The sequence below is a fragment of the Antedon mediterranea genome, chromosome 7, assembly GCF_964355755.1.
Source record: "Antedon mediterranea chromosome 7, ecAntMedi1.1, whole genome shotgun sequence".
Taxonomy (NCBI): domain Eukaryota; kingdom Metazoa; phylum Echinodermata; class Crinoidea; order Comatulida; family Antedonidae; genus Antedon; species Antedon mediterranea.
The window spans coordinates 27,433,892-27,460,206 of NC_092676.1; the positions used below are offsets into that span (position 1 = coordinate 27,433,892).

At 32.4% G+C, this 26,315-nt stretch overlaps 1 protein-coding gene across 6 annotated transcripts in view; it reads left to right on the top strand.

The window, feature by feature from the left end:
- The first annotated feature begins 8,194 nt into the window (after window positions 1–8,194).
- The window catches only part of LOC140053845 (SH3 domain-containing kinase-binding protein 1-like), a 37,984-nt gene continuing 19,863 nt past the window's right edge, over window positions 8,195–26,315 (top strand). For 5 of the 6 annotated variants that reach the window (XM_072098551.1, XM_072098555.1, XM_072098557.1 and 2 more), the window contains exons 1-2: window positions 8,195–8,282; window positions 23,813–23,985. In XM_072098551.1, the coding sequence (XP_071954652.1) occupies window positions 8,279–8,282; window positions 23,813–23,985 (177 nt within the window). In that variant the 5' untranslated portion in view covers window positions 8,195–8,278. Of the gene's footprint in view, window positions 8,283–23,812; window positions 23,986–25,223; window positions 25,482–26,315 lie in introns of those variants that run through there. The other variant, XM_072098554.1, reaches the window with a different exon arrangement.

Genomic DNA, 26,315 nt, shown 5'->3' on the forward strand with positions numbered 1-26,315 from the left:
TAAATATGGTAGTGATATGACATCATTATTGATCCGAATTTTTTAATAAAAACTTTGTTCCTAGTTGAACCTGTCTTGAGAGAGCTTGTTTGAGTTTCTCCAGATACAAGGCATTAACTATTAATTTAATTCATATTTTGAATTTTGCTTTTTGTAAATAAATAAATGAATGAATATGGGAACATAAAATGATGTTTTCACATAAAGTTTGATATTGTGGACAGAGCTGAAGTCTCGGGGAGAAAAACATGCAATTTGAATATACATCATTTTAGCTACAACATTGAGGCGATCGTTAATTTTTGTTGCGTTATATGCATACATTTACACATTTTATGATTTTAATTTCCTTTATACAACTCCCTGGTACAGTTAATAGGTCAATTTGAATCACGAACCCCTTGATTGACAAAAGTAAATCAAAGCAAGGAAACTATTGCTATACGGCTTGTTTTCATTAAGCGGATATCAGGCAAGAGCTTCACTCTTCCCTGGCGGATATTATGTTGTTTTTTTTTCAAAGAATATTTTGTAATGAGCTAATGGATAGGAAACAGCCTTACACACGATCTTGCAATAGTTGTCTTTAGTCTATTATTCTATAGTGTTATTATAGTGTTATCATCATCTTATAGAGCCACAGTAATTAGTTCTGTCAAAAAATCTTTAAGTGATAAACACAATATTTCGGTATATCTTTATTAAACAAAAAAGTCAATGACACAAACAGCCGATGGCTGAAACCGTAGTCGTACATTATAAAATAAATATACAATCATAATAAAAACATCAAAATAACATTACAAAACATAAACTTCGTTTAACAGTCTAGCTATAGTAGGAACAGGTGATTTCTTAAATCGCTCAGTTCTGCCAAACGGAATACGAAGGAGGGGGCGAGACCGAAGGCGGACACCAAGTTCGCGACAATGAGGGAGCAGTCCCTAGTATTATTCGAAGAGCTCGTTTCTGGATTCTCTCAATCGCACGAGACTTCTCCCCAGTTAGGTAACCATGCCACACAGGACAAGCATATTCTAACAAAGGTCTAATATAAGCTAAGTAAACATTAATAAGGTCATTCATTGGTGCATTGGCCTTTTTTTAGAATGCATAATGTGAACAATTTTCTCGAAGCCCTACGTACGATATCATTAACATGAAGATTCCATCTTAAGTTATATCACTACCATATTTGGGCACATCACACTTTGTGAAAATTTTTTTTAATCGAAATGCTAAAAAAATAATGCAAAAATAAGCTATTCTAAGCAGTTTGAGGTATTCAACTCGATAAATTAAAAAGGTTTTCTTGTAGTTTAATCTTGTTTCAAGAATAATAGAACTAAGCAATTGAACACAACCATGGGTTTAATACAATGCTGAACAACAAACCTAATTAGAGTAGAATCAGTTTTTATATTAAAAAAAGAAACGAGTGCATAATAATAGATGTAGGATCATAATAAAAAGGTAATTATACTATTCGTTTAATACATTGTCATGATTAAACTAATAAAAACAGTGTTAGGCAATAATAGTCGTTTTTTAACAAGAGATAGTACAGTGTCATTTTACACAGAATCGATTATTATTATATTCACTGTACTCTTCTACATTATCCAACTTTATATTGTGACAAAAAAATGTGATGTGCCCATATATGGACAGGATGACGTCACATCACTACCATATTTGGGCATATCACTACCATATTTGGGCATATCACTACCATATTTGGGCATATCACTACCATATTTGGGCATATCACTACCATATTTGGGCATATTACACTTTTTTTGGTCAAGATTATATAGTTTGATAGTGTAGATAGAGCTTTAGTAATATCCGAACCAAATGTATTCCTTTGTGAATAGAAGACCAGTCAATATTGCAGACGCATTTGCATGTGGAAATTGAGTATACATTTTAAAATAAATTTAAATTAATAAATTACTTTAAAACGCTGCTTTGCTTTGTTGATAATTACATATGAATATTGGAGGAACTCCATACATAGTTTTAAGAACAGAATTCATGACAGTTGCAATAGTTTGATTCAAACCATCGTACTTCCACAATCCAACCTACATCGGCGTTGGTGCAAATTTGTATTTAGGATATTGTAGGTTGGTTTTGCGGAAGTTGCTTATCTTGTTAATTTTTTAATGAAATTGTTTTCCTTTTTTGTTTTTTTTTAATGATTTGTATATGGATGTACTATCCGAAATAAAGAAAATAAATGAATGAATGAATACGGTATATTATATTGATTCTTGTAATGTTCTTGTTTGTATATTTAAAAAAATAAATAAATGAACTTTATTCAATCAATCGTCCTTTTTTTTATAATGGTAACCATAATGAGGTATGATATTACAGTAGATTTTTACACAAAACAATATAAATATTAGGAATATTAGGAAAATATTAAATGAAAAATTGTTTTGACTTTGATAGAACGACAAATTAAATAAATAACAAGCCTGCATATGAATATATTGATGGGTGATCTGAAAAAATTAATTGGGTTGCGTGAATGAATAATGCTCGCTATATATCATATTCGAAATTAAACGCACATTATTCGAATAATTAGTGGTTATAATGTGATTATAATGTAAGCCTACCTGAGTAACCACTTAAAGTAGAGCCATCCACCCACACATACGTGCCCTCTGTGGCTATGTCACTTAGACCAATCCACATCTTGTTAGAGTCTACAGATAATCTAATCGCATCGATAGCAGACTGTTCTTGTGCAGAATCGATGATGAGCAAGTGTTGTCCACTTGCCTGGCACGACGAATTGTGTGATTCCCAATTCATATAGTTCAGGTTTGTGTAGTAGCAGCTATCGTTGTAACTGTATGTACAATCTGTTATATTTTACGAATACCATAATTAAGACCAATTAATGATAAAATAGTGATTTCGGCTTCGCCAAGAAGGCAAACATCACAATAATATGACTGGACATTTAGCTCACGTGAGTAGCAACAACATCCTGCAGTGTTAGTGCTAAGATTCCATTTTCGTTAATAATAATATTAAATTTACACGTTTACATTTAAACTACGACGCTCAAAGGAGAAACAGAAGTACAGACTTACCCAACTTAAATTCGCGATCTCAAATCTTGGTAAACGCATGGACTAGCGTAATTACCAAATAAGCCAATTGCAAATCATATTTTTTTATTATTTTATAATGGTTTAAAAAAAAAACCCAAAATATATATTTCATTACAATTTGTATTATGGAGAAAGGAACACATTACCAATGACATGTCACTGGAAGTGGATATCTTCCTACTCACCTATTCCACACAATGCTTGAAGTGGTGTCGTACATTCGGTAGTGTTTAACCCCTGATTACTTATATACAAGCAGTCACTTGAACCTAAAGAAATACACCATCGGTTAGTTGATAATTCATTTAAAGATTAGGTCTACTTTTTAAAAATGCTAAAATATCTGTATTACCTTCATTACCAATCCAGAGTTTGTCGTCATCTTCTAGACGGCTTTTAAAATAGTCAATTTGCGACGTGTCATTGGTGACGTTCGGTAAGTTCCCGTTTATACTACCACATGAGAATTCCTGGCTGGTCCAAGTCTTTGGTTCGGACAAGAGTAGATAACACGTTGTATTCCAGACAAAATAGCAATCTGAAATAGGAAGTAGGCCTGTTTGTGAGTAATTGGACATGGCCTACGTAGTTGTTCAATCATCATAAACAATAATTGTTATTCATATCATCATAAGATGGAGAGGATGAGAAAGTCTTTCGTTTCTTTGATTGTGCATTGTAGGATATATATTAACTGAAGTAATATATGATGTTGTCGTTATCGAGGATATGGGCCTCTGAGTGGAAGCATAAAAAGGCATTGTTTTCGGAGGCACATTTAAACGGTTTTTGATACACGCGCGTAACTTTTTGGCGGTAATGCCTACACTTACTTCGTTCACACATAGCTTGCAATGACGCATGGCATGGCAGATCGTTCCAGTTTGTATCTGACGAGTATGCGTACATCTCGATACAATTTTCTCCACTACCACCCCATATCCATCCATTGTCGGGTTGAGCATCAGCGAAATCTAAAATTGTAAAAACAAACCCAAACAATGTTAGCCTCTCGTAAAGTTAGGTGTATCTTGTTGGTCAAATTACTTGCGCTGCACGTCTGTTCTTACGTTATGTTCAGTGGGAGCCAAGTTGCAGGGCTCTGAGATTCGGTCGGTTGTACGTGCCACTCGATGCACGTAAGGACCTACGCGCAATTTACGTGACAAATTGGATGAACTGTTTTTTAATTAGTCAACTTACGTTGCGCTTACGTTTAGCTTTTTACAGATGTTCATTAACTTACCACTATACGTTGGACTCGTCATGTTGTTTGACCATAAGAAATCTCCTTCGTTAATCTGGTCGTTAAGCCCAATCCAGATGTTAGATGTACTAACGCTAAAATGCGTATTGATTGCGCCTACGATGATATCGCGTTCTTCTTCTGAGTTGACCTCTAACATATGTCTTTCTTCAATAATTCTGCATTCGTCGTACTGATCTTCCCATGGTAATGATCTCTGTACGACTGTATAACAACGCCCAAGACGTTTAAAATCACACTCTGGAAAGAAAACCGGAGTTTGGCCACCATTATGAACCAAATTGGCGGATTTGTTTGACGGTGACACTTCGTGAGTAAACAACCACGCGTAGAAAACACCCTTTATGTACGCGCCCTCTCTCACATTGTTTTCCCTTTCAGTAAATTAATATTTGATATTAACATCACGTCCCTCGTAACAGAGAACAATAAGGTAATCTTCGTAAATAGTGATGACAATTTCAAATAAGAGAGAGAGAGAGAGAGACATTATACATGACCGGACCTCACTATGACGGATTTGCATATTGTTCAAAGTTTGCAGGCGCTAAAATAATTATATGGAATAACTTCCAACTGAAATTATTAAATATTACCCAACAATATCGCTTCATTCAAAGCTAGATATCGATCTCATTTTTCTTCACAAAAATAAAAATTTTTCGCCCCCCTGATTTTTTGTATTTAAGACAGGAACACAATGCAAAACAGGTTTTCTTTTACCTGATTGTGTAATCGATCCTTTATAAAGATGTTTAAAAAATGAATGTTTTTTAAACTCTAACCTGCCATCCTGGAGTCGATTCTCGGTCGACCTAAGCCGTACTATTATTATATTTCTACAAATTGTCTAGTACAATTTAGAAGACAAATTCCATTATAGGTCCAGGCCTCGTCACGTGTCCCAGCCAGCCGCTAAAGCTTGGTTCCCACTTGGACGCAACGCAACTACGTAACGCAACGTTAGTGATTTGACCAATCTCAATCGGTGGATTGTTCCAACAGTCGCTTGTCATTGGTCAACTCGGTTGCTTTGCGTCGACGTCCTTGCATCCTTGTGGGAACCCAGCTTTAATTTAGATAACCTTCATAGTACAGACAGTACACGAGTGACTAAATCCCCCCCCCCCACCCCACCACCCATAATGAAAATACAATACAAATAACGCTCAGATATTAGAGCTGTTGATGAAAAAGTAAACTATACCGGTACTTGGCTAAACGTGGAATTGCCTTTTAAGAGTTATCTTAACGCACAAGATGTTTTCATTTCTTGTTCATTGTTTTGATTGACAGGAAAATGAAATTGGTTTAATATTTTAAAATGTACAATCCGTTTGAGTGGCTTTGTATGTTGTAACGATTGTCTTGGTTTAGTGTTGTGTTTATATATGTTCTATGAACGCATTTACAAGTAGAAAGGACAACACATCAGTGACCTTGTTTTCTTGTATATCACACAATATCATCTCATCTCATCTCATTATTTAATTTGTTAGGTGGATATCTTTGTTGTTTTTGTTTGTTGCTTTTTATTTTAATTTTTTATTTGATTATGTTTTTCCTTTGTAATGTATTATATGATGAAATAAAAAATAATAAAAAAAAAAAAAAAAAAAAAAAAAAAATATCATCTCATCGTTTCATTAATTTTGTGACAGGAATGTAATTTTTTTATAATTTTAAATTTATTTTAAGGGATATAGGCAAGCATTTTAGTTTAAGATACAGAGCAAGTGAGGATCAACATCATGTGAGTGAAATGGCCGAGCGGTTAAATCAAGGACGCCGTTTACCGTACCTAAAAGAGCCAACAAGGGTTCGAAGCCGACTTGCTCCTAGTTCTGGTGGTGGAACAAGTCTTCTCGGATAAGGACTATAAACCGTAGGTCCAGTGTACACAGTTATAACCCGTGTGCACTTTAAAAAATCATTCACGACGAGTAGGGGTTACCCAAGTGAACTGGTTCACAAAATTTCCCCTGCATCAGAGGGTTGTCACCTACCCTGATAGGACAGTGATTAATTTACTATTGGTAATCCTTGTGCCTAAATATAAAATAAAACCCACAAACATAATATTATTTTAACATAAGTACAAATAAACGTAGTGTTTGGATCAGGAAGCCCTTAAGAACGAAGCGCACGAAATCTTATAGGCCTAGAATGCGCGTGTTTTATAAAAAGCGTCTCCCAACAGGACACTACATTTTATATTGTACCTTGCACCATACAAAACTGAAAAGTATATAAAGCTAAAACTATAGGATAATCTTTATATTGTCTATGATGAAAATGGATATTATAGAGTATTCAATCCAATCAATTGACGTCATTATAAAAAAAAACAGTGACATTAATACAACACAACAATTAAATTGATTATGACATTTTTGATTCAATTTGTGAATGTCATTTTCATCAAAGATACGATAAACAGTTAATTACAACTTTTTGTTTGTTTTCTGTAGAAAAAAATATCTCTTTATTAACACTTACCAGCACATGAGAAATATATCCAACATATTTGAACAATTAAAACAACTGCCTCCGCATGAAACATCTTCAAGAAGAATATTTGGTGCCAATTCTATAGTAGCTGTGTACAGTGTGCGCGTCGTATCACTTATTTGCGCGTTCTGAATTCGATCGTTGTCTGCTAAGTAATCAGATTATTACACTGTATACTGCCATCATCCACCATCCATCAGTTGCTCATATTGGATTCGATCAAATTATAGCGTGAATATGTGTGCCACAAAATGAACACGCTATTCAAAAAAAGAGTTGAAGCATAATGGATGAAAAAGTCACTAGAATAATTAGGCTAACGAATGTAATTTTGATATTACTGCTGTGTGTAATTAAACATTTTAAGATATGACATATTTTTGATAGTAAATTTAAACTTGTGTATCGCTCTTGATAATTGCTGCAGAAAAAACCCAATGGTTCAATGGATGGATACGGTCAATGACTTACGTAATAATGAAAACAATGCGTCAACATTAATGAGATGACGAAAACGGAAAAAGGTCTCTGTAAAGGTTTTTTTTAAACTAGGCATTTGAGGACCAGTAAAATTACATTTTTAATGGCCATCCGCTCCTTATACTGGTCACCGTAATATTGGGCCTATGGAGGCCTTCAATTAATTTATCTTAGAAAAAATAAAAATGAGGAACAGACAATCGATTGGTTACCCAGGTGTGAAATATCGTTAATTATTGATACAGTATTTCGTACTCATGGTTTTATTAAAATTTTAACTGGTCCGCCACACATTTAAAAACCGGCCATTGGCTGGCGGACCCGGTCGTGTGTACATTGCGAAGATGGCCGATTAGGCCTACATTAAAAGTGATAATAAATGAAGATGATCAATTGAAAACGTATTGATAACCATGAGGATTAGGACGATATAATATGACGACAAGGAGAACATTGCACGAAACTTAAAGTAGGTAGGCCTTCACAACGCGCGCGCTTTTGTTTAGATGGCCTCTGGTGGTAGGCCTACTCTACATGCTTTTTTTTTTACTGAGTTCATGCCTCTAATCGTCTTTTCAATAAAATGAGTCACGTTCTATAATTAATCGAAATTCAAGTATAACGTTGTTTAGAGGTGTTTGTTTTTGGAAACAGCTTGGATGTATTCGGACGGTTGATTTTTTTGTAATACATATTTACACAATTCCCGTGTTAAATTTATCAAGTTATTATATCATTTTTGTAATAGCGCCCTCTTTTTAAAACTTATTTCTACTACTAACACTACCACTGCTCAGTTGTTGTGGACGGAAGTGGATTTTTAGCAAGGTGGGTGGTGTGGTAGTAGTCTTAAATTTGGTTCTTCAATTTCTGTATTCAAGTTATTATGGGTAAGTTACAGTCTCACAAGCTCTTTTAATAGATACTATATGTTTAATTTTAAACGTCATTTAGGTGTTGTCAATTACATAAGTATCTTTGAGTCACGATTTTTCAAGCTAGGCCTAGGCTAAGCTAGACTTAAAAGAGCTGAGGACGAGGTTAGGCCAGAGTTGAATGTCAATCGTGGGCTGCTGCTGTCAAATTTAGCGGTCGGCATGAGGGCCTTGGATGGTGTGTGACGAACCAATTGAGCTTGTGATTGTTATTATTGGTGGTAAACAATAATAATAAATAACTAAGTAGGCCTACTGGAAACCACTTAATATGATATGTTATTTATTTACCAAAAGTTATGAAATGTTCATTTATTATTTATTATCAAGATGTCATGAATAAGATTTAAGCAGCTAGTGTAGTACTAGCTAGTAGGCCTGCCCTCCTCTAGTAGTAATACCAATGTTATTCAATTATTCAGCCTATTGTTCTACCTACAATAACTATGCTACTAATATACTAGCCTTTAGGCCTATAGTACTAGTATTTATACTATCAGTATACTATGGCAACAAGTATTGGTAATTCCTATGAGGATGGTATGCTCCATACAATTTCCCATATTATCGAGTAGATGTATGTAATTCACTTTGATAAAAAATAGATTTAATCTTGTAATTATTATTTGCACTAATAATAATAATATCCTGGATTTATAAAGCACCTATAATTTTGTAAAACCTCAAAGCGCTGTACATGTTATTACCCCGGTCGCTATACATTTCTACAGCAATACAGTAGCTTATTTATAATAAGAGCTATTTTATCATTTACTCCATTTTCAGGTTTTTTTAGATTGTTAACACCAAATCAAATAAAATAATAAATGAACAGACACTATCATTGAAACCTATGTATCAATGAACACCTTAGCCCTGAATATGAATAAGTTAAATACACTTCAAAGTTAACAGCTGTTGCCAATCACTAACGTGTGGCTGCAAAAAGATTGATTTTAAAGAAAGCTATGTATTTGATTACTGTGCTCAATTATAAGCCCGCCATGGGATATAATCCTATTTGGAAAAACCTTTTCCACAATGTGTTATTACATCATGGTATACTGTAAAACAAACAGTTAAATTTTAGCCTGTGTTTCTGGAAATTCCAATTACTTGGTTCTAGGTGGTGGAATTACCCATGTCAATATCCGGTATTTTAAGGAAAAATCAGATGTTAATGTATGTTTCCTTTTATGATGTAATTGTAATTATTTTGATTTTAAATGTTTTTATTTTCTTAAAATGCTATTCTAAATCTAATACTGTAAACTGTTTATAAATCATAATTTCTAATATCTATTTAAATCCATTAAACCTAAAATCATATATGAATGAAATTATAGACCGGTTTAACCTTTATTGACTTTAAATTGTAAAAAAAAATACCAAAATAATGGCAGTTTCCTCCCATATTTAGTGAGTGAATCATGCAAAAAAAAAAAATGACATCATCACTTTACTATAAGTGGAAATCACTCTAAATGTGGGTTAATCTGGAAGTAAGCAATTAATAAGAGTTTAAAAAAAACAAGTCTTTGTTTGCCTTTAATTGGTAATAGATCTTTTGAACATTTTGTCAAGTGCAATTGGTTATGTAGGCCTAATTACAGGTCTCTTTTCCAAATATTGTCAAACTTTTTTTTGTGTCATATTGTGCTGTAGTAAGTAGGAAATATATTATGTAATTAGTGAATAATAACCCATATCATTTTCATTAGCCATACGATTTGTCACTAGCTCATACCCTATACCACAATTACCCATACCATTTCTATTACTTAGTTAATACCATTGCCACTAGCCGATATCATTGTCACTAGTCCATAAAATTATCACTAGCCAAATTACTATTGACATTAGCCCAGACATACCAATGTAACTAGCCCATACCATTGCTCTAGCCCATATCATTGCCACTAGCCCATATCATTTCTACTAGTCCATATCATTGTCACTAGTCCAATTATCACTAGCCAATACAAATTAGTAATTGCTACTTAGCACATACCATTGCCACTAGCCCATACCATTGCCACTAGTTCATATCATTGCCACTAGTTCATATCATTGCCACTAGTCCAATTATCACTAGCCCATTTAAATTACTAATTGCCATTTAGCCCCTCCTAAACAGAACCAATTTGCTACAAAATTACATTTATTGTCTTTTAAAATAGGTCTTGTCATCAGGAAAAATTAAATACTGTATATATATTTTTGCTTGATAATAGTTTATTAAGGAAGTATAAAATTACTTTACGAGTTCGCTCACTTCAAGTGTTTATATAGTTTTCTAGATAGGAGGAAGTTAGTGAGTTTTTTTATGTGAGAAAGACAGGAATGATTTTAACAGTTAATATTTGTAAATCGTAAATTTTTGTTTTGTTGTTATTTTTAAAGTAAATATTTGGAGAGAAAAATTATAGATTTGTTTACAGTTTATTTTCATGTTTTACTCAAAAACTTGTGAATGTTAATTTACTAAATGTTTTAACTCGATGCCATTTCGGCAATCAAACAATATCAAATATATATCTGCTTTGTTTTAAATTTGGAAACAAAAAATGTCAGTGTCCATTCATATTTTTATTTGTTTATTCTGTCTTTATAATGAATGCCACTTTAGGTGCTAAAGCATTGAGTGAGAACATTAAAAATAATTCATAGACAACTAACACAGTAATTTTCATTAGTACACACACATTTATAAAAAGGTAACTATCTACAAAACATAATATATAGTATAAAACAAATGGAAGGAATTCAAGGTAAAATTTACTAAACATTTTGAATTGAATTTTTAAAAGTTGAAAAATCCATATAGGACTGTATGTACCTACAGTAGATACCTTTAACCATATAGTTTAACCATAGACCAATACACTGTACACTACAGTAGGTCCATGGTTTGACCTACAGTAAGCTTGTAGATGTGCTTTTCTTCAGGGGGAATATGGCAAAATCAGCACTGTGGTAATTTTTATAGATTATCTGATAAAAATCATAGAAAGTAGGAAGCCTTTTGCCACTTTCCCCCTGACTAATGAAAACAAAATAATAATAATAATAATAATAATAATCACAAATATTTAGAAGAAAATGCTTGTAATGTAAGGTGATTTGTTGTACAGTAATTAATGGTTGGCTATTTTCATTCATTACTCACTTTCCTTCTTTATAAAAGGGTTTTCCTGTTTTGTATCAAAGCATGCCATGTGATTATACGCTTCATTTCTTCACCATCAAATAATGAATATATAATGCATTCATGTTCAATACATATAATCACTAAAAGTACAGTAAATACTAGATGCAATAATGAGCTTATTAAATACAGTGAACTATTATTATTAGTTATCCGCTTAGTAGCGGATAACTCCTTGTAACTGTATGAAATCATCTTTTTTTTTTTTTTTTTTTAGTTATCCGCTTGGTATACCAAGCGGATAACTCCTTGTTATTGTATGAGATCAACAGTTTTTTTCTGTATTATTAGTTATCCGCTTAGTAGCGGATAACTCCTTGTAATCGTCCTGGATCTTTTTTTTTTTCTTTATTAGTTATCCGCTTAGTAGCGGATAACTCCTTGTAACTGTATGAAATCATCTTTTTTTTTTTTTTTTTTTTTTTTTTTTTCTGTATTATTCTTTCTTTCTGTCAATTTTGTGTCTCGCGTATCTCAAAAACTTGTAAACAAAACATTTTATAACTTTGTCAACATGTGGGCATTCACGTGAAATTGTGCACCTCCTATTGTGAATGACGTCAGAATTGCGCAACGTGATTTACGCGCGTTTTAACGAATTTCGCGTATTTAACATAGATCGAAAACCATATAGCAATTTAAATTGAAACTTAACAAAAGTTTAATTTATATCTTGCGCTAACTGACTGTGGAAAAAAAATGGCATGTTTCACAAGAAGTTACGCGCGCACGGGCGTTTAAAATTTCAAAATGCGAAAAATCAATTTCTAATCAACTTTCTACGCGTTTCATGTCATTTTGAGCATGTCAAAAATTCCCACGCGCGCGCATATTTTTACTCGCACGGTGCGCACGTAGCGTTGAAAATAAATTTTTTTCGCGTGATTCATGTTTTTCCAGCCTTTTCTGGTGATTTTACCAACTTTTGAACAATTTTGACCTAAAATTACGTCATACGGGCACATCCAATTGGATAATTTACGTGCGTTTTTGATGGAAAAGTTCAAAAATTTGTCAAAATTCGTCAAAATTATGCCTTTTTTTAAACATTCATAGATTCTAAACTACGAGGTGAACTTTTTTTAAATTATATATTCTGGAAGTTGTAGATATGGAATCATGCATTAATATGGCTAATCGGACATTATAACGTCATCGTATGGCCACGCGAATATAAAATATAAGATTTTTATATCTTTCGTCATAGCGCATCACATTTAATAGAGCGCATCTCCACTTATCCGTTTTTTATTTTCACCCCGATTTTGATATTCTCTAGGTGAATGAACTATCTTTCGCATGAGTTAAAAATATTTTAATTTTTATGACGTCATCATGTCGAAAATTGTAAATAACGTGGGTCACTTATTTTCATCTTTACAGTAAATTTAAATCTGTTATAGCTCATCAGAATAAAAAGTGATAATCATGAATAAAACGTTTTCTGGAAGCTATGGGATTGTAGATACGAATTCATGTAAACATTTTGCCAATCGGATGTTGTGACGTCATCATATGGCCAGTTGAATAAAAAAAGTTGTATTTTCATATTTTGCGTAATAGTTCATCACATTTACAAGGGTGCGCATCTATATTTTACGTATTCAAATTTCTTCTACACGTTAATATGTTGTTCCTAAGATAATTTCCTTCTGAAATTGCTATCTAAGTGTTTCATTTTGATACCGTCGCCATGTTAAAAATTGGAATAAATGGCGGGTCCCGTAATTTCACCTATTCTACACTGTATGTAATATGTATACAGATTATACTGCAGTGTTTGCATGTATACTATATGACACAAAATTGACAGAATTCAGCACTAACAGCATATCATATTCTTCAGTTTTTGTCATAATGCCATAATCTTTATCTGTGTGGAATATTCCAACGTATGACGTGCACGTGGCGTTTGTCGTGGTGCGGATAACTAACTCGTCAAAGTGACGAGTTTCATGTCTAGTTTTTTCTTATTTCTTTCTCCCTCATTTTTGTGCCTCACATATCTCAAAAACTTGTAAACATAACATTTCATAACTTTGTCAACATATGGGCATTTACGTGAAGTTGTGCACCTCCTATTTTTGAACGACGTCAGAGTTGCGCAACGTGACTTACGTGCGATTTTATGATTTTTTATGATTGATCATAGGCTAAAAACCAAGCATAATTTTGTTTTGACACTTTCTGAAAATTTAAGTCATATCAAGGGCAAACTTTTTGTGGATTAAAAATGCCATATTTTACAAGACGTTACGCGCGCACGCGCATTTCTCCTTTATTTTTGTGTCTCGCTTATGTAAAATATGTGTAAACATAACATTTTATAACTTTGTCAACATATGGGCATTCACGTGAAGTTGTGCACCTACTATTGTGAATGACGTCAGAAATGCGTAACGTGACTTACGCGTGATTTTATAAATTTCCCGTATTTAACATAGATTGAAAACCAAATAACAATTTATGTTGAAACTTAGCAAAAGTTTAATTTATATCTTGCGCTAACTTTTTGTGCACTAAAATGGCATGTTTTACACGAAGTTACGCGCGCACGCGCATTTAAAATTTAAAATGCGCAAAATTAATTTCTAATCAACTTTCTACGCTGATCATGACATTTTGAGCATGTCAAAAATTCCCACGCGCGCGAACAATTTTACACGCGTGGTCCGCACGTAGCGCTAAAAACATCTTTTTTTGCGTGAATTATGTTTTTCCAGCCTTTTATAGTAATTTTACCAAATTTTAAAACAATTTAGACTTAAAATTACGTCATACGAGCACGTCGAATTGTACAATTTGTGCGTGTTTTTAATGAAAAAATTCAAAAATTCGTCAAAATTATGACTTTTTTTAAACAATCATAGATTCTAAACTACGAGGTAAACTTTTTTTTACTTACATATTCTGGAAGGTGATGAGTTGTAGATATCAGATCATTAATCAATATGGCTAACCGGACATTGTGACATCATCGTATGGCCACACGAATGTAAAATATCGGATTTTTTACTCTTTCGTTATTGCTCATCACATTAAATGGAGCGCATCACGCTTATCTGTATTCCTTTTTCTCCGAGATTTTAATAGTGTCTAGGTCAATCAACTATCTTATGCACGAGTTAAAAATATTTAATTTTTATAACATCATCATGCCTAAAAATTTAAATTACGTGTATACAGATTATACTGTGTACTTTAAAATGTATATACAATATGACAAAAAAATAGACAGCATTTAGCACTAACAACATATATTCTTCAGTTCAGGTCATAATACCATAATCTTTTTCTGTGTGCAACATTCCAACGTATGACGTGCACGTGGCGTTTGACGAGCGGATAACTAACTCGTCAAAGTGACGAGTTTCATGTCTAGTATTATTCTTCTTTCTTTCTCCTCCATTTTTGTGTCTCGCGTATCTCAAAAACTTGTAAACATAACATTTCATAACTTTGTCAACATATGGGCATTTATGTGAAGTTGTGCACCTCCTATTTTGAATGACGTCAGAGTTGCGCAACGTGACTTACGTGCGATTTTATGATTTTTTATGATTGATCATAGGCTAAAAACCAAGCATAATTTTATTTTGACACTTTCTGAAAATTTAAGTCATATCAAGGGCAAACTTTTTGTGGATTAAAAATGCCATGTTTTACAAGACATTACGCGCGCACGCGCATTTCTCCTTTATTTTTGTGTCTCACTTATATAAAAAATGTGTAAACATAACATTTCATAACTTTGTCAACATATGGGCATTCATGTGAAGTTGTGCACCTACTATTGTGAATGACGTCAGAAATGCGTAACGTGACTTACGCGTGATTTTATGAATTTCCCGTATTCAACATAGATTGAAAACCATATAACTATGTAAGTTGAAACTTAGCAAAAGTTTAATTTATATCTTGCGCTAACTTTTTGTGCACTAAAAATGGCATTTTTTAAACGAAGTTACGCGCGCACGCGCATTTAAAATTTAAAATGCGCAAAATTAATTTCTAATCAACTTTCTACGCTGATCATGACATTTTGAGCATGTCAAAAATTCCCACGCGCGCGAACAATTTTACGCGCGTGGTCCGCACGTAGCGCTAAAAACATCTTTTTTTGCGTGAATTATGTCTTTCCAGCCTTTTATAGTAATTTTGTTAAATTTTAAAAACAATTTAGACTAAAAATTACGTCATACGAGCACGTCGAATTATACAATTTGTGCGTGTTTTTAAAGAAAATATTCAAAAATTCGTCAAAATTATGCCTTTTTTTAAACAATCATAGATTCTAAACTACGTGGAGAACTTTTTTTTACTTACATATTCTGGAAGGTGATGAGCTGTAGATATCGGATCATTAATCAATATGGCTAACCGGACATTTTGACGTCATCGTATGGCCACGCGAATATAAAATATAGGATTTTTGTCTCTTTCGTCATAGCTCATCACATTTAATAGAGCGCATCTCCACTTATTCGTTGTCTATTTTCACCCCGATTTTAATATATTCTAGGTCAATCAACTATCTTTTGCATGAATTAAATTTTTTTTAATTTTTTTAACGTCATCATGCCTAAAAATTTAAATTACGTTGGTCATTAATTTCATCTTTACAGTAAATTTTAATCTGTTATAGCTCGTAAGAATAAAATGTGATAATCACGATTAAAACGTTTTCAGGAAGCTATTGTATTGTAGATACAAAATCATGTGAAAATTGTGCCAATTGAATGTTGTGACATCATCATATGGCCAGTTAAATAAAAAAAGTCGTATTTTCATCTTTTGCGTTATATTTCATTACATTTAAATGAGCGCGCATCAATATTTCACGTATTCAAATTTCTTCTACACGTTAATATGTTGTTGCTGAGATAATTTCATTCTGAAATTTCTACTTTTGCATTTCATTTTGAAACCGTCAAGATGTTAAAAATTACAATAAAATACCGGTCCCGTAATTTCACCTATTTTACACTGTTTGTGATATGTATACAGATTGTACTGTGTATACTATATGACACAAAATAACAGAATTCAGAAATAACAACATAATCATATTCTTCAGTTCAGGTCATAATACCTTAATATTTTTCTGTGTGCAATATTCTAACGTATGACGTGCACGTGGCGTTTGTCGAGCGGATAACTAACTCGTCAAAGTGACGAGTTTCATGTCTAGTTCTTCTTTCCATCCTTCCTTTTTGTGGATCGCGTTTCTCTAAAATGTGTAAACATAACATTTCATAACTTTGACAACATATGGGCATTTACGTGAAGTTGTGCACCTCCTATTTTTGAATGACGTCATAGGTGCGCAACGTAACTTACGCGCAATTTTATGAATTTCAATGATTGATCATAGATTAAAAACTAAAAGTCATTTAGTATTGACACTTTGACAAAATTTAAGTCATATCAGGGGCAAACTTTCTACGGATTAAAAATGGCATGTTTCACAAGAAGTTACGCGCGCACGCGCATTTAAAATTTCAAAATGCGCAAAATTAATTTCTAATCAACTTTTTATGCGTTTCTTGTCATTTTGAGCATGTCAAAAATTCCCACGGGCGCGCAATTTTTTACGCACGCGGTGCGCACGTAGCGTTAAAAACATATTTTTTTCCCTTGAATCATATATTTCAAGCCTTTCCTAGTAATTTTGAAAACAATTTAGACCTTTTCCAATTTAAATAACGCCATACGAACACGTTGAATTAAACATTTCATGCGCGTTTTTTATGAAAAAGCTTAAAAAATCATCAAAATTATGTCTTTTTTTAAACAGTCATAGTTTCTAAAGTAAACCGTGAACCGTTTATTTTTATTACAAAATCTAGAAGTTGATGAGTTGTAGATATCGGATCATGCATCGATAAGGCTAAAAAAACATTGTGACGTCATCGTATGGCCACACGAATGTAAAATATAGGATTTTTGTCTCTTTCGTTATTGCTCATCACATTCAATGGAGCGCATCACGCTTATCTGTATTCCTTTTTCTCCTACATTTATATATTGTGTAGGTCAATCAACTTTCTTTAGCATGAGATAAAAATATTTTAATTTTTATGACGTCATCATGCCTAAAAATTTTAATTACGTGGGTCATTAATTTCATCTTTACAGTAAATTTTAATCTGTAATAGCTCGTAAGAATAAAATGTGATAATCACGATTAAAACGTTTTATGGAAGCTATTGGATTGTAGATGCGAATTCATGTAAACATTTTGCCAATCGGATGTTGTGACGTCATCATATGGCCAGTTGAATAAAAAAAGTCGTATTTTCATATTTTGCGTAATAGTTCATCACATTTAAAAGGGTGCGCATCTATATTTTACGTATTCAAATTTCTTCTACACGTTAATATGTTGTTCCTGAGATAATTTCCTTCTGAAATTGCTATCTAAGTGTTTCATTTTGATACCGTCGCCATGTTAAAAATTGGAATAAATGGCGGGTCCCGTAATTTCACCTATTCTACACTGTATGTAATATGTATACAGATTATACTGTTTGCATGTATATACTATATGACACAAAATTGACAGAATTCAGCACTAACAGCATATCATATTCTTCAGTTCTTGTCATAATGCCATAATCTTTATCTGTGTGCAATATTCCAACGTAAGACGTGCACTTGGCGTTTGTCGTGGTGCGGATAACTAACTCGTCAAAGTGACGAGTTTCATGTCTAGTTTTTTTTTTTTCTGTATTATTAGTTATCCGCTTAGTAGCGGATAACTGCTTGTAATCGTCCTGTTACTTTTTTTTTTTTTTTTTCTTATTTCTTTCTCCCTCATTTTTGTGTCTCACGTATCTCAAAAACTTGTAAACATAACATTTCATTACTTTGTCAACATATGGGCATTTACGTGAAGTTGTGCACCTCCTATTTTTGAATGACGTCAGAGTTGCGCAACGTGACTTACGTGCGATTTTATGATTTTTTATGATTGATCATAGACTAAAAACCAAGCATAAATTTGTTTTGACACTTTGTGAAAATTTAAGTCATATCAAGGGAAAACTTTTTGTGGATTAAAAATGGCATGTTTTACAAGACGTTACGCGCGCACGCGCATTTCTCCTCTATTTTTGTGTCTCGCGTATCTAAAAAACGTGTAAACATAACATTTCATAACTTTGTCAACATATGGGCATTCACGTGAAGTTGTGCACCTCCTATTGTGAATGACGTCAGAAATGCGCAACGTGACTTACGCACAATTTTATGAATTTCGCGTATTTAACATAGATTTAAAACCATATAACAATTTAAATTGAAACTTAGCAAAAGTTTAATTTATATCATGCGCTAACTTTCTGTGGATAAAAAATTGCGTGTTTTACACAAAGTTACGCGCGCACGCTAATTTAAAATTCAAAATGCGAAAAATCAATTTCTAATCAACTTTCTATGTGTTTCATGTCATTTTAAGCATGTAAAAAATTCCCACGCGCGCGCTTTTTTTTACGCGCGCGGTGCGAACGTAGCGTTGAAAACCATTTTTCTCTCGTGATTTATGTTTTCAAGCCTTTTATAGTAATTTTACCAACTTTGAAACAATTTCGACTTCAAATTACGTCATACGGGCACGTCGAATTGGATAATTTATGTGCGTTTTTGAGGAAAAAGTTCAAACATTTGTCAAAATTATACCTTTTTTTAAACAATCATAGATTCTAAACTACGAGGTGAACTTTGTTTAAATTACATATCAAGGAAGATGATAAGTTGTAGATAAGGAATCATGCATTAATATGGCAAACCGGACATTATGACGTCATCGTATGGCCACGCGAATATAAAATATAGGATTTTTGTATCTTTCGTCATAGCGCATCTCATTTAATAGAGCGCCTCTCCACTTATCCGTATTCCATTTTAACCCAGATTTTGAAATTTTCTAGGTCAATCAACTATCTTACGCAAGAGTAAACATTTTTTTATTTTTATGACGTCATAATGTCTAAAAATATAAATAACGTGGGTCACTTATATTTATCTTTACAGTAAATTTTAATCTGTTATAGCTCATCAGAATAAAATGTGATAATCACGATTAAAACGTTTTCTGGAAGCTATTGGATTGTAGATACGAATTCATGTAAACATTTTGCCAATCGGATGTTGGGACGTCATCATATGGCCAGTTGAATAAAAAAAGACGTATTTTCATATTTTGCGTAATAGTTCATCACATTTAAAAGGGTGCGCATCTATATTTTACGTATTCAAATTTCTTCTACACGTTAATATGTTGTTCCTGAGATAATTTCCTTCTGAAATTGCTATCTAAGTGTTTTATTTTGATACCGTCGCCATGTTAAAAATTGGAATAAATGGCGGGTCCCGTAATTTCACCTATTCTACACTGTATGTAATATGTATACAGATTATACTGTTTGCATGTATATACTATATGACACAAAATTGACAGAATTCAGCACTAACAGCATATCATATTCTTCAGTTCAGGTCATAATGCCTTAATATTTTTCTGTGTGCAATATTCTAACGTATGACGTGCGCGTGGCGTTTGTCGAGCGGATAACTAACTCGTCAAAGTGACGAGTTTCATGTCTAGTTCTTTCTTTCTGTCAATTTTGTGTCTCGCGTATCTCAAAAACTTGTAATCAAAACATTTTATAACTTTGTCAACATGTGGGCATTCACGTGAAATTGTGCACCTCCTATTGTGAATGACGTCAGAATTGCGCAACGTGATTTACGCGCGTTTTAACGAATTTCGCGTATTTAACATAGATCGAAAACCATATAGCAATTTAAATTGAAACTTAACAAAAGTTTAATTTATATCTTGCGCTAACTGACTGTGGAAAAAAAATGGCATGTTTCACAAGAAGTTACGCGCGCACGGGCGTTAAAAATTTCAAAATGCGAAAAATCAATTTCTAATCAACTTTCTACGCGTTTCATGTCATTTTGAGCATGCCAAAAATTCCCACGCGCGCGCATATTTTTACTCGCACGGTGCGCACGTAGCGTTGAAAATAATTTTTTTTCGCGTGATTCATGTTTTTCCAGCCTTTTCTGGTAATTTTACCAACTTTTGAACAATTTTGACCTAAAATTACGTCATACGGGCACATCCAATTGGATAATTTACGTGCGTTTTTGATGAAAAAGTTCAAAAATTTGTCAAAATTCGTCAAAATTATGCCTTTTTTTAAACATTCATAGATTCTAAACTACGAGGTGAACTTTTTTTAAATTATATATTCTGGAAGTTGATGAGTTGTAGATATGGAATCATGCATTAATATGGCTAATCGGACATTATAACGTCATCGTATGGCCACGCGAATATAAAATATAGGATTTTTATATCTTTCGTCATAGCGCATCACATTTAATAGAGCGCATCTCCACTTATCCGTTTTTTATTTTCACCCCGATTTTGATATTGTCTAGGTGAATGAACTATCTTTCGCATGAGTTAAAAATATTTTAATTTTTATGACGTCATCATGTCGAAAATTGTAAATAACGTGGGTCACTTATTTTCATCTTTACAGTAAATTTCAATCTGTTATAGCTCATCAGAATAAAAAGTGATAATCATGATTAAAACGTTTTCTGGAAGCTATGGGATTGTAGATACGAATTCATGTAAACATTTTGCCAATCGGATGTTGTGACGTCATCATATGGCCAATTGAATAAAAAAAGTTGTATTTTCATATTTTGCGTAATAGTTCATCACATTTAAAAGGGTGCGCATCTATATTTTACGTATTCAAATTTCTTCTACACGTTAATATGTTGTTCCTAAGATAATTTCCTTCTGAAATTGCTATCTAAGTGTTTCATTTTGATACCGTCGCCATGTTAAAAATTGGAATAAATGGCGGGTCCCGTAATTTCACCTTTTCTACACTGTATGTAATATGTATGCAGATTATACTGTAGTGTTTGCATGTATACTATATGACACAAAATTGACAGAATTCAGCACTAACAGCATATCATATTCTTCAGTTCTTGTCATAATGCCATAATCTTTATCTGTGTGCAATATTCCAACGTATGACGTGCACGTGGCGTTTGTCGTGGTGCGGATAACTAACTCGTCAAAGTGACGAGTTTCATGTCTAGTTATTTTTTTTTTTTTTATTCATTTCCTTTATGCGTCAGTTGAATAGGTTATTATTAATACCTATTATCCGTACAGCTCGTATTAAATCATTTAACAAATATACTTTATTATATTGTATACAGCCTATATTTTGTATTCTATTATACATTAAAATAGGTTTATTTGTTATTGTTTCAATAATTATTCAATAACTATTGCACTATCTCTCAATAGCCGAGACACTATTGCACTGGCATTGTTTACCAGAAATTCAGGTATTTTCAATGTGTTTTATATTGGTTGTAAATACCATTCTGGACTTCAAAAAGTGTGCTTTTGGGAGAATTTTTCCAGGTTTTAGAAAATCTGTATTGGGGGAGTGGCGTGCACTTCAAAGTGTAAATAGGGAAGTCCTTTCTGAAATATTAATTTCAAATTTGACATCCAAAAATATTACAATGAACTTGATTAAACCCAGACTACAATTTTTTTATTAATTACATTGATATTAATTTTTAAATTGATCATTAAAAAAAAAAATCTAGCTACTTAAAATTGGTTTAAGGTTAGTGTGTATCCGTGTAGATCATGAAAATCACTTTTCAATATTTTTAAAAACTTTACCAATAGCTGCACTAGTACATAGTATTACCATACCTACTGACAAAGGAATATTATAATGGTTCGATAAATACAAAATACCGCCCCCAACGCCTCCTTTTTGAAGCAATGTCATTCGCTTTCTGTCGTTAAAGTTTTTTTTAGGTTAAAACAAATCTCAACGTGAATCCATTGCCTTTATAACTCAGTTTATCATATATTGCAGGTTGTTTATCCTAAGTAAAACAAGGCCAACAGCCGTAAGTCGTGTGCTAAAACGCATAGTGATACCGGACAGACAGACCGACCGACCGACATAGTGAACTATAGAGTCGCGTCCACACGACTAAAAATCTAAGAAAAAGAAAACTATAGGATATACTTTTTCTTCCTCTTTGAATCTAATAATTGTTTTTATACAAGGAAATAATAAAGATTAAGCTCTTTACAGGTTTTGGTTTTATACTGAAGAATTGTGGTTTTCATACTTAAGAAATAAACAATTAATAATCCTTTGTAATGTATCAATTGCGGTTTTTAAAGAATTTCCAAAAATTAGATTGTCTAGTTTATTCTGAAAATACATACTTATTATAATTACCGTAGGTATTTATAGGTAATATTATTATTATTTATTCAGGCAAAAGATACATTTTACAAAATATAATACAAATCAACAAATTAAACAAACATGACGCAAGTAGAAAATATAAAATAATAGTTCCTACAATTATTTTAAAAAGAGCTTTGTTTCTAGTGTTTTGATCACTACTTGGTATTTTGTAAATACTGTGAATAAACTATGATGTTATTTGTGGTACAAGGACATTCAAAACTTGCAGTCTGTCAGGGAGAAAATGGCAAAAGGTTTCCTACTTTCTAGGAATTTTCTCAGATAAGCTATTTTTTTTTGTAACATGACCACAGTGCTGATTTTGCCATTTTCCCCCTAACTGCAGTAAAGTATATTATCTACCTCTTAAGTCAGTAATGGAGTAGGCATATGATACTGTACTTATGTACTTCATAAATATGAATATAAACAGCCCCCTCTATTTGTTACACAATAACTAACTGTTGATTTGACGGGATTTGACTACAATGATCGTCCAGTAACAATTAACTAGAAGGATATTGATAATTAGTCAGGGTTTGCTATGTAAATTGTAATCTACCACCAGTCCATTTATGTGTAAAGTGCGATATCATTTGCATATTCCACCAATTTCATTTTGACACCCGTTGTATTGTACGCAAAGTTTTGTTGTCAATTTCACGGTAGGTCTGTTTATTGCCTGGATATTAATAATGATTTAAAAGTTCGCTTATTTTAAATTGGGTATTTATTTTTAATAATTTTCTTCCATTTACTAATAACTATTTGGTGGTGTATATAAATGCTATAAAATTTAGCTCCATGGTGTAATTTTCAAGTCAGAAAAATGGGCTAGTAAAACCTATCAGCTAACTAGCCCTGGTCTCGTTAGAAAAATTAATGTCTAGCTTTTGTTGATTGTCATTTCATTTATATTTCTGGAATTAAATTTTTTTTTGCAGAGAATCACACAGGGATTGAAGCGGAGGTGGAGTTCACGTATGACGCGGTAAACAGCGATGAACTAGAACTTAAAGTGGGCGACATAATACGCAACGTAGTCATGATGGACGGTGGATGGTGGCAAGGCGAAATCAACGGCAAACGTGGCATGTTTCCTGACAATTTTGTAAAGGTACATTTTTGTAATTTTTTTTGAGTTATTTTTCTCACATTCTCACAGATTTCCTTATCTTTACCTAATTTTTATCATATCACTGTATCATGTCTATGCCTGTAAAACTATTAAATAGTGATTTAAAATTAAAAAAATCTTGATTTATTGTAAACTTTGACATGATAAATACCACTACATATAGATTTTGAGGATACATTTTTACTCATTAAATCTTCTAAAATTTTGTGTTTTTGATTAGTGATTTAAAAAAAAACCTTGATTTGACATGATAAATACCAACTACATATTAATTTTGATGATGAATGCATTTTTTACTCATGAAATCTTCTACAACTTTGTGTCAACAAAGAAAAAAATGAATAAATATACTATTATTTTTTACTCAGTATATTACACAGAGGTACCTTACAAGGTGGAACCACCTTACTTCAAGGTGCCTCAGATTATCAATACAACATTTTGAAACAAAAAACTAACAGAAACATTTTATTTAATGAGGTGTTTATGTGTGACACTTCCAACTTCCTAATTATTGTTTGTAATTAACAATTAGTATCTTATTATGTAATTACAAACTGCTCATATCCTATAAAACAGAAATTCATCACATGGAAGCTCACGACGATATTTTCTTTTTTTTAACTGTCAATGCCATTATTGCTCATTATCATATTGTTTTTTTACATGTTTCTTACCTTACCTTAACTTACTTAAATATGTTGCCTGGACCCTACATTTTTAAGCTTAAGCTTCCATTGGGGTACACCTTTTTTCATTTATTATGTTAGATTTTAGAAAATGTTATCTGTACTTATTATTTATTTTTATTATTAAAAAATAAACAAAGTACATTAATACATTATTGTATTAAATATTAAATATTAAATATTTGTAACAGCATAGTTGTTACTGTAGTAATTGATTAAATGTCTATTTACTATAAGGCTTCAACAAACAAATTATTCCAGTTATTACTTTAAATAAAAATTCTTCTAGTTAATTTGGTAATACCTTGTCAGCAAGTTCTTTAACTTATTACAAAAAGGTCTTAAAATAATTGAGAATCCCTGAATTTCGTGCGTAAAGGCATCATAGCATGTAATTTGAGTTTACAGTCCTGAGCCAAGTTCTGACAAATATGGTCATGACATTTCCTTTGAATTGAATTCGCTTCCTTCGTGACTTGTCAAGCGCTATGTACGCAAAATATCGTTAATGTACAAGCCGAGGAAGCTATCTGAAAGATTAGGGAAAAAACGGCTTCTGGTGTTGAATTTACGTAGTTCGAACCCGTTTAGTTTCACTCGGTGATAGCCGCGTCAGCTGGGTTTACCGGGATAGGATATTAAGTACTTGGATATTTCACTATGGTACATGCAGAAGATAAGGACACCAAGAAGGTCTCCAAAATAGGTTCTTTTAGAAAGGGAATTAATTTACTGAAAAGGTCAAAGCGTAAAACGGAAGATGAGAATGAAAGTGCGGAGGTCGAAGTGAGTAGATTTTGTTTATTAAATGTTACAATGTAATAATTGTAATAAAAAAATGTATTATTTTGTGTTTTTTTTTTATTATTCAGTAAAACTTTTTATTTAATTTTATCTCAAATATTAATATAACATAAATGTAAGTTGTTAAATTTAAGTTGTTAAATTTATATATAAATAAAGTTTTTCATTGTAATTATTTAGTTGCATTTAACAATTACAGTACAGTTCAATTTTATTAAATAGTCTACTCTAAGTTTGTGTAATTAGCTTTTTTCCTGCAATAGACTCATTTGAAGGATAATATTAATATTAATATAATATTATTTGTAAAATTGTGTGTTTTAAACAATAATACAATAGACACGTTGAGACACTCAATATTCAGAGGGACCCTTTGTTTGTCCTGAAAGGAGTACTGTACCTGTATTGTAAATAAAATTAAGATTTTAAATTTAGAAAATTTATTTTGTAGTGTGTTGAAAGCACATTTTACTTTATAAATGCCCTAATCATTTTTACAAATGGATTATATACCGTTAATTCTATAAACCATAGATTTCAGATCGTAGAGCCAAATAGATTTTAATCCACAGCCAAACCAAAGTTCTCACGATAATTACTTTAGACATTTCTTAATATTCTGCTTTGGTATTTCCTAAAACTCATTGACTTGGTCTAGTACCAGCAAATGTTGTAGAGTATAGACTTTACAATCTCTATTCCCAATATGTAATTGAATTACATTGTTAAAGCTTTAGCAACCTATATTCACAGTCACAGCCAAATTTGTTACACATTTAATAATAGTTATTAAGTGATGTACCCAAATATGGTTGT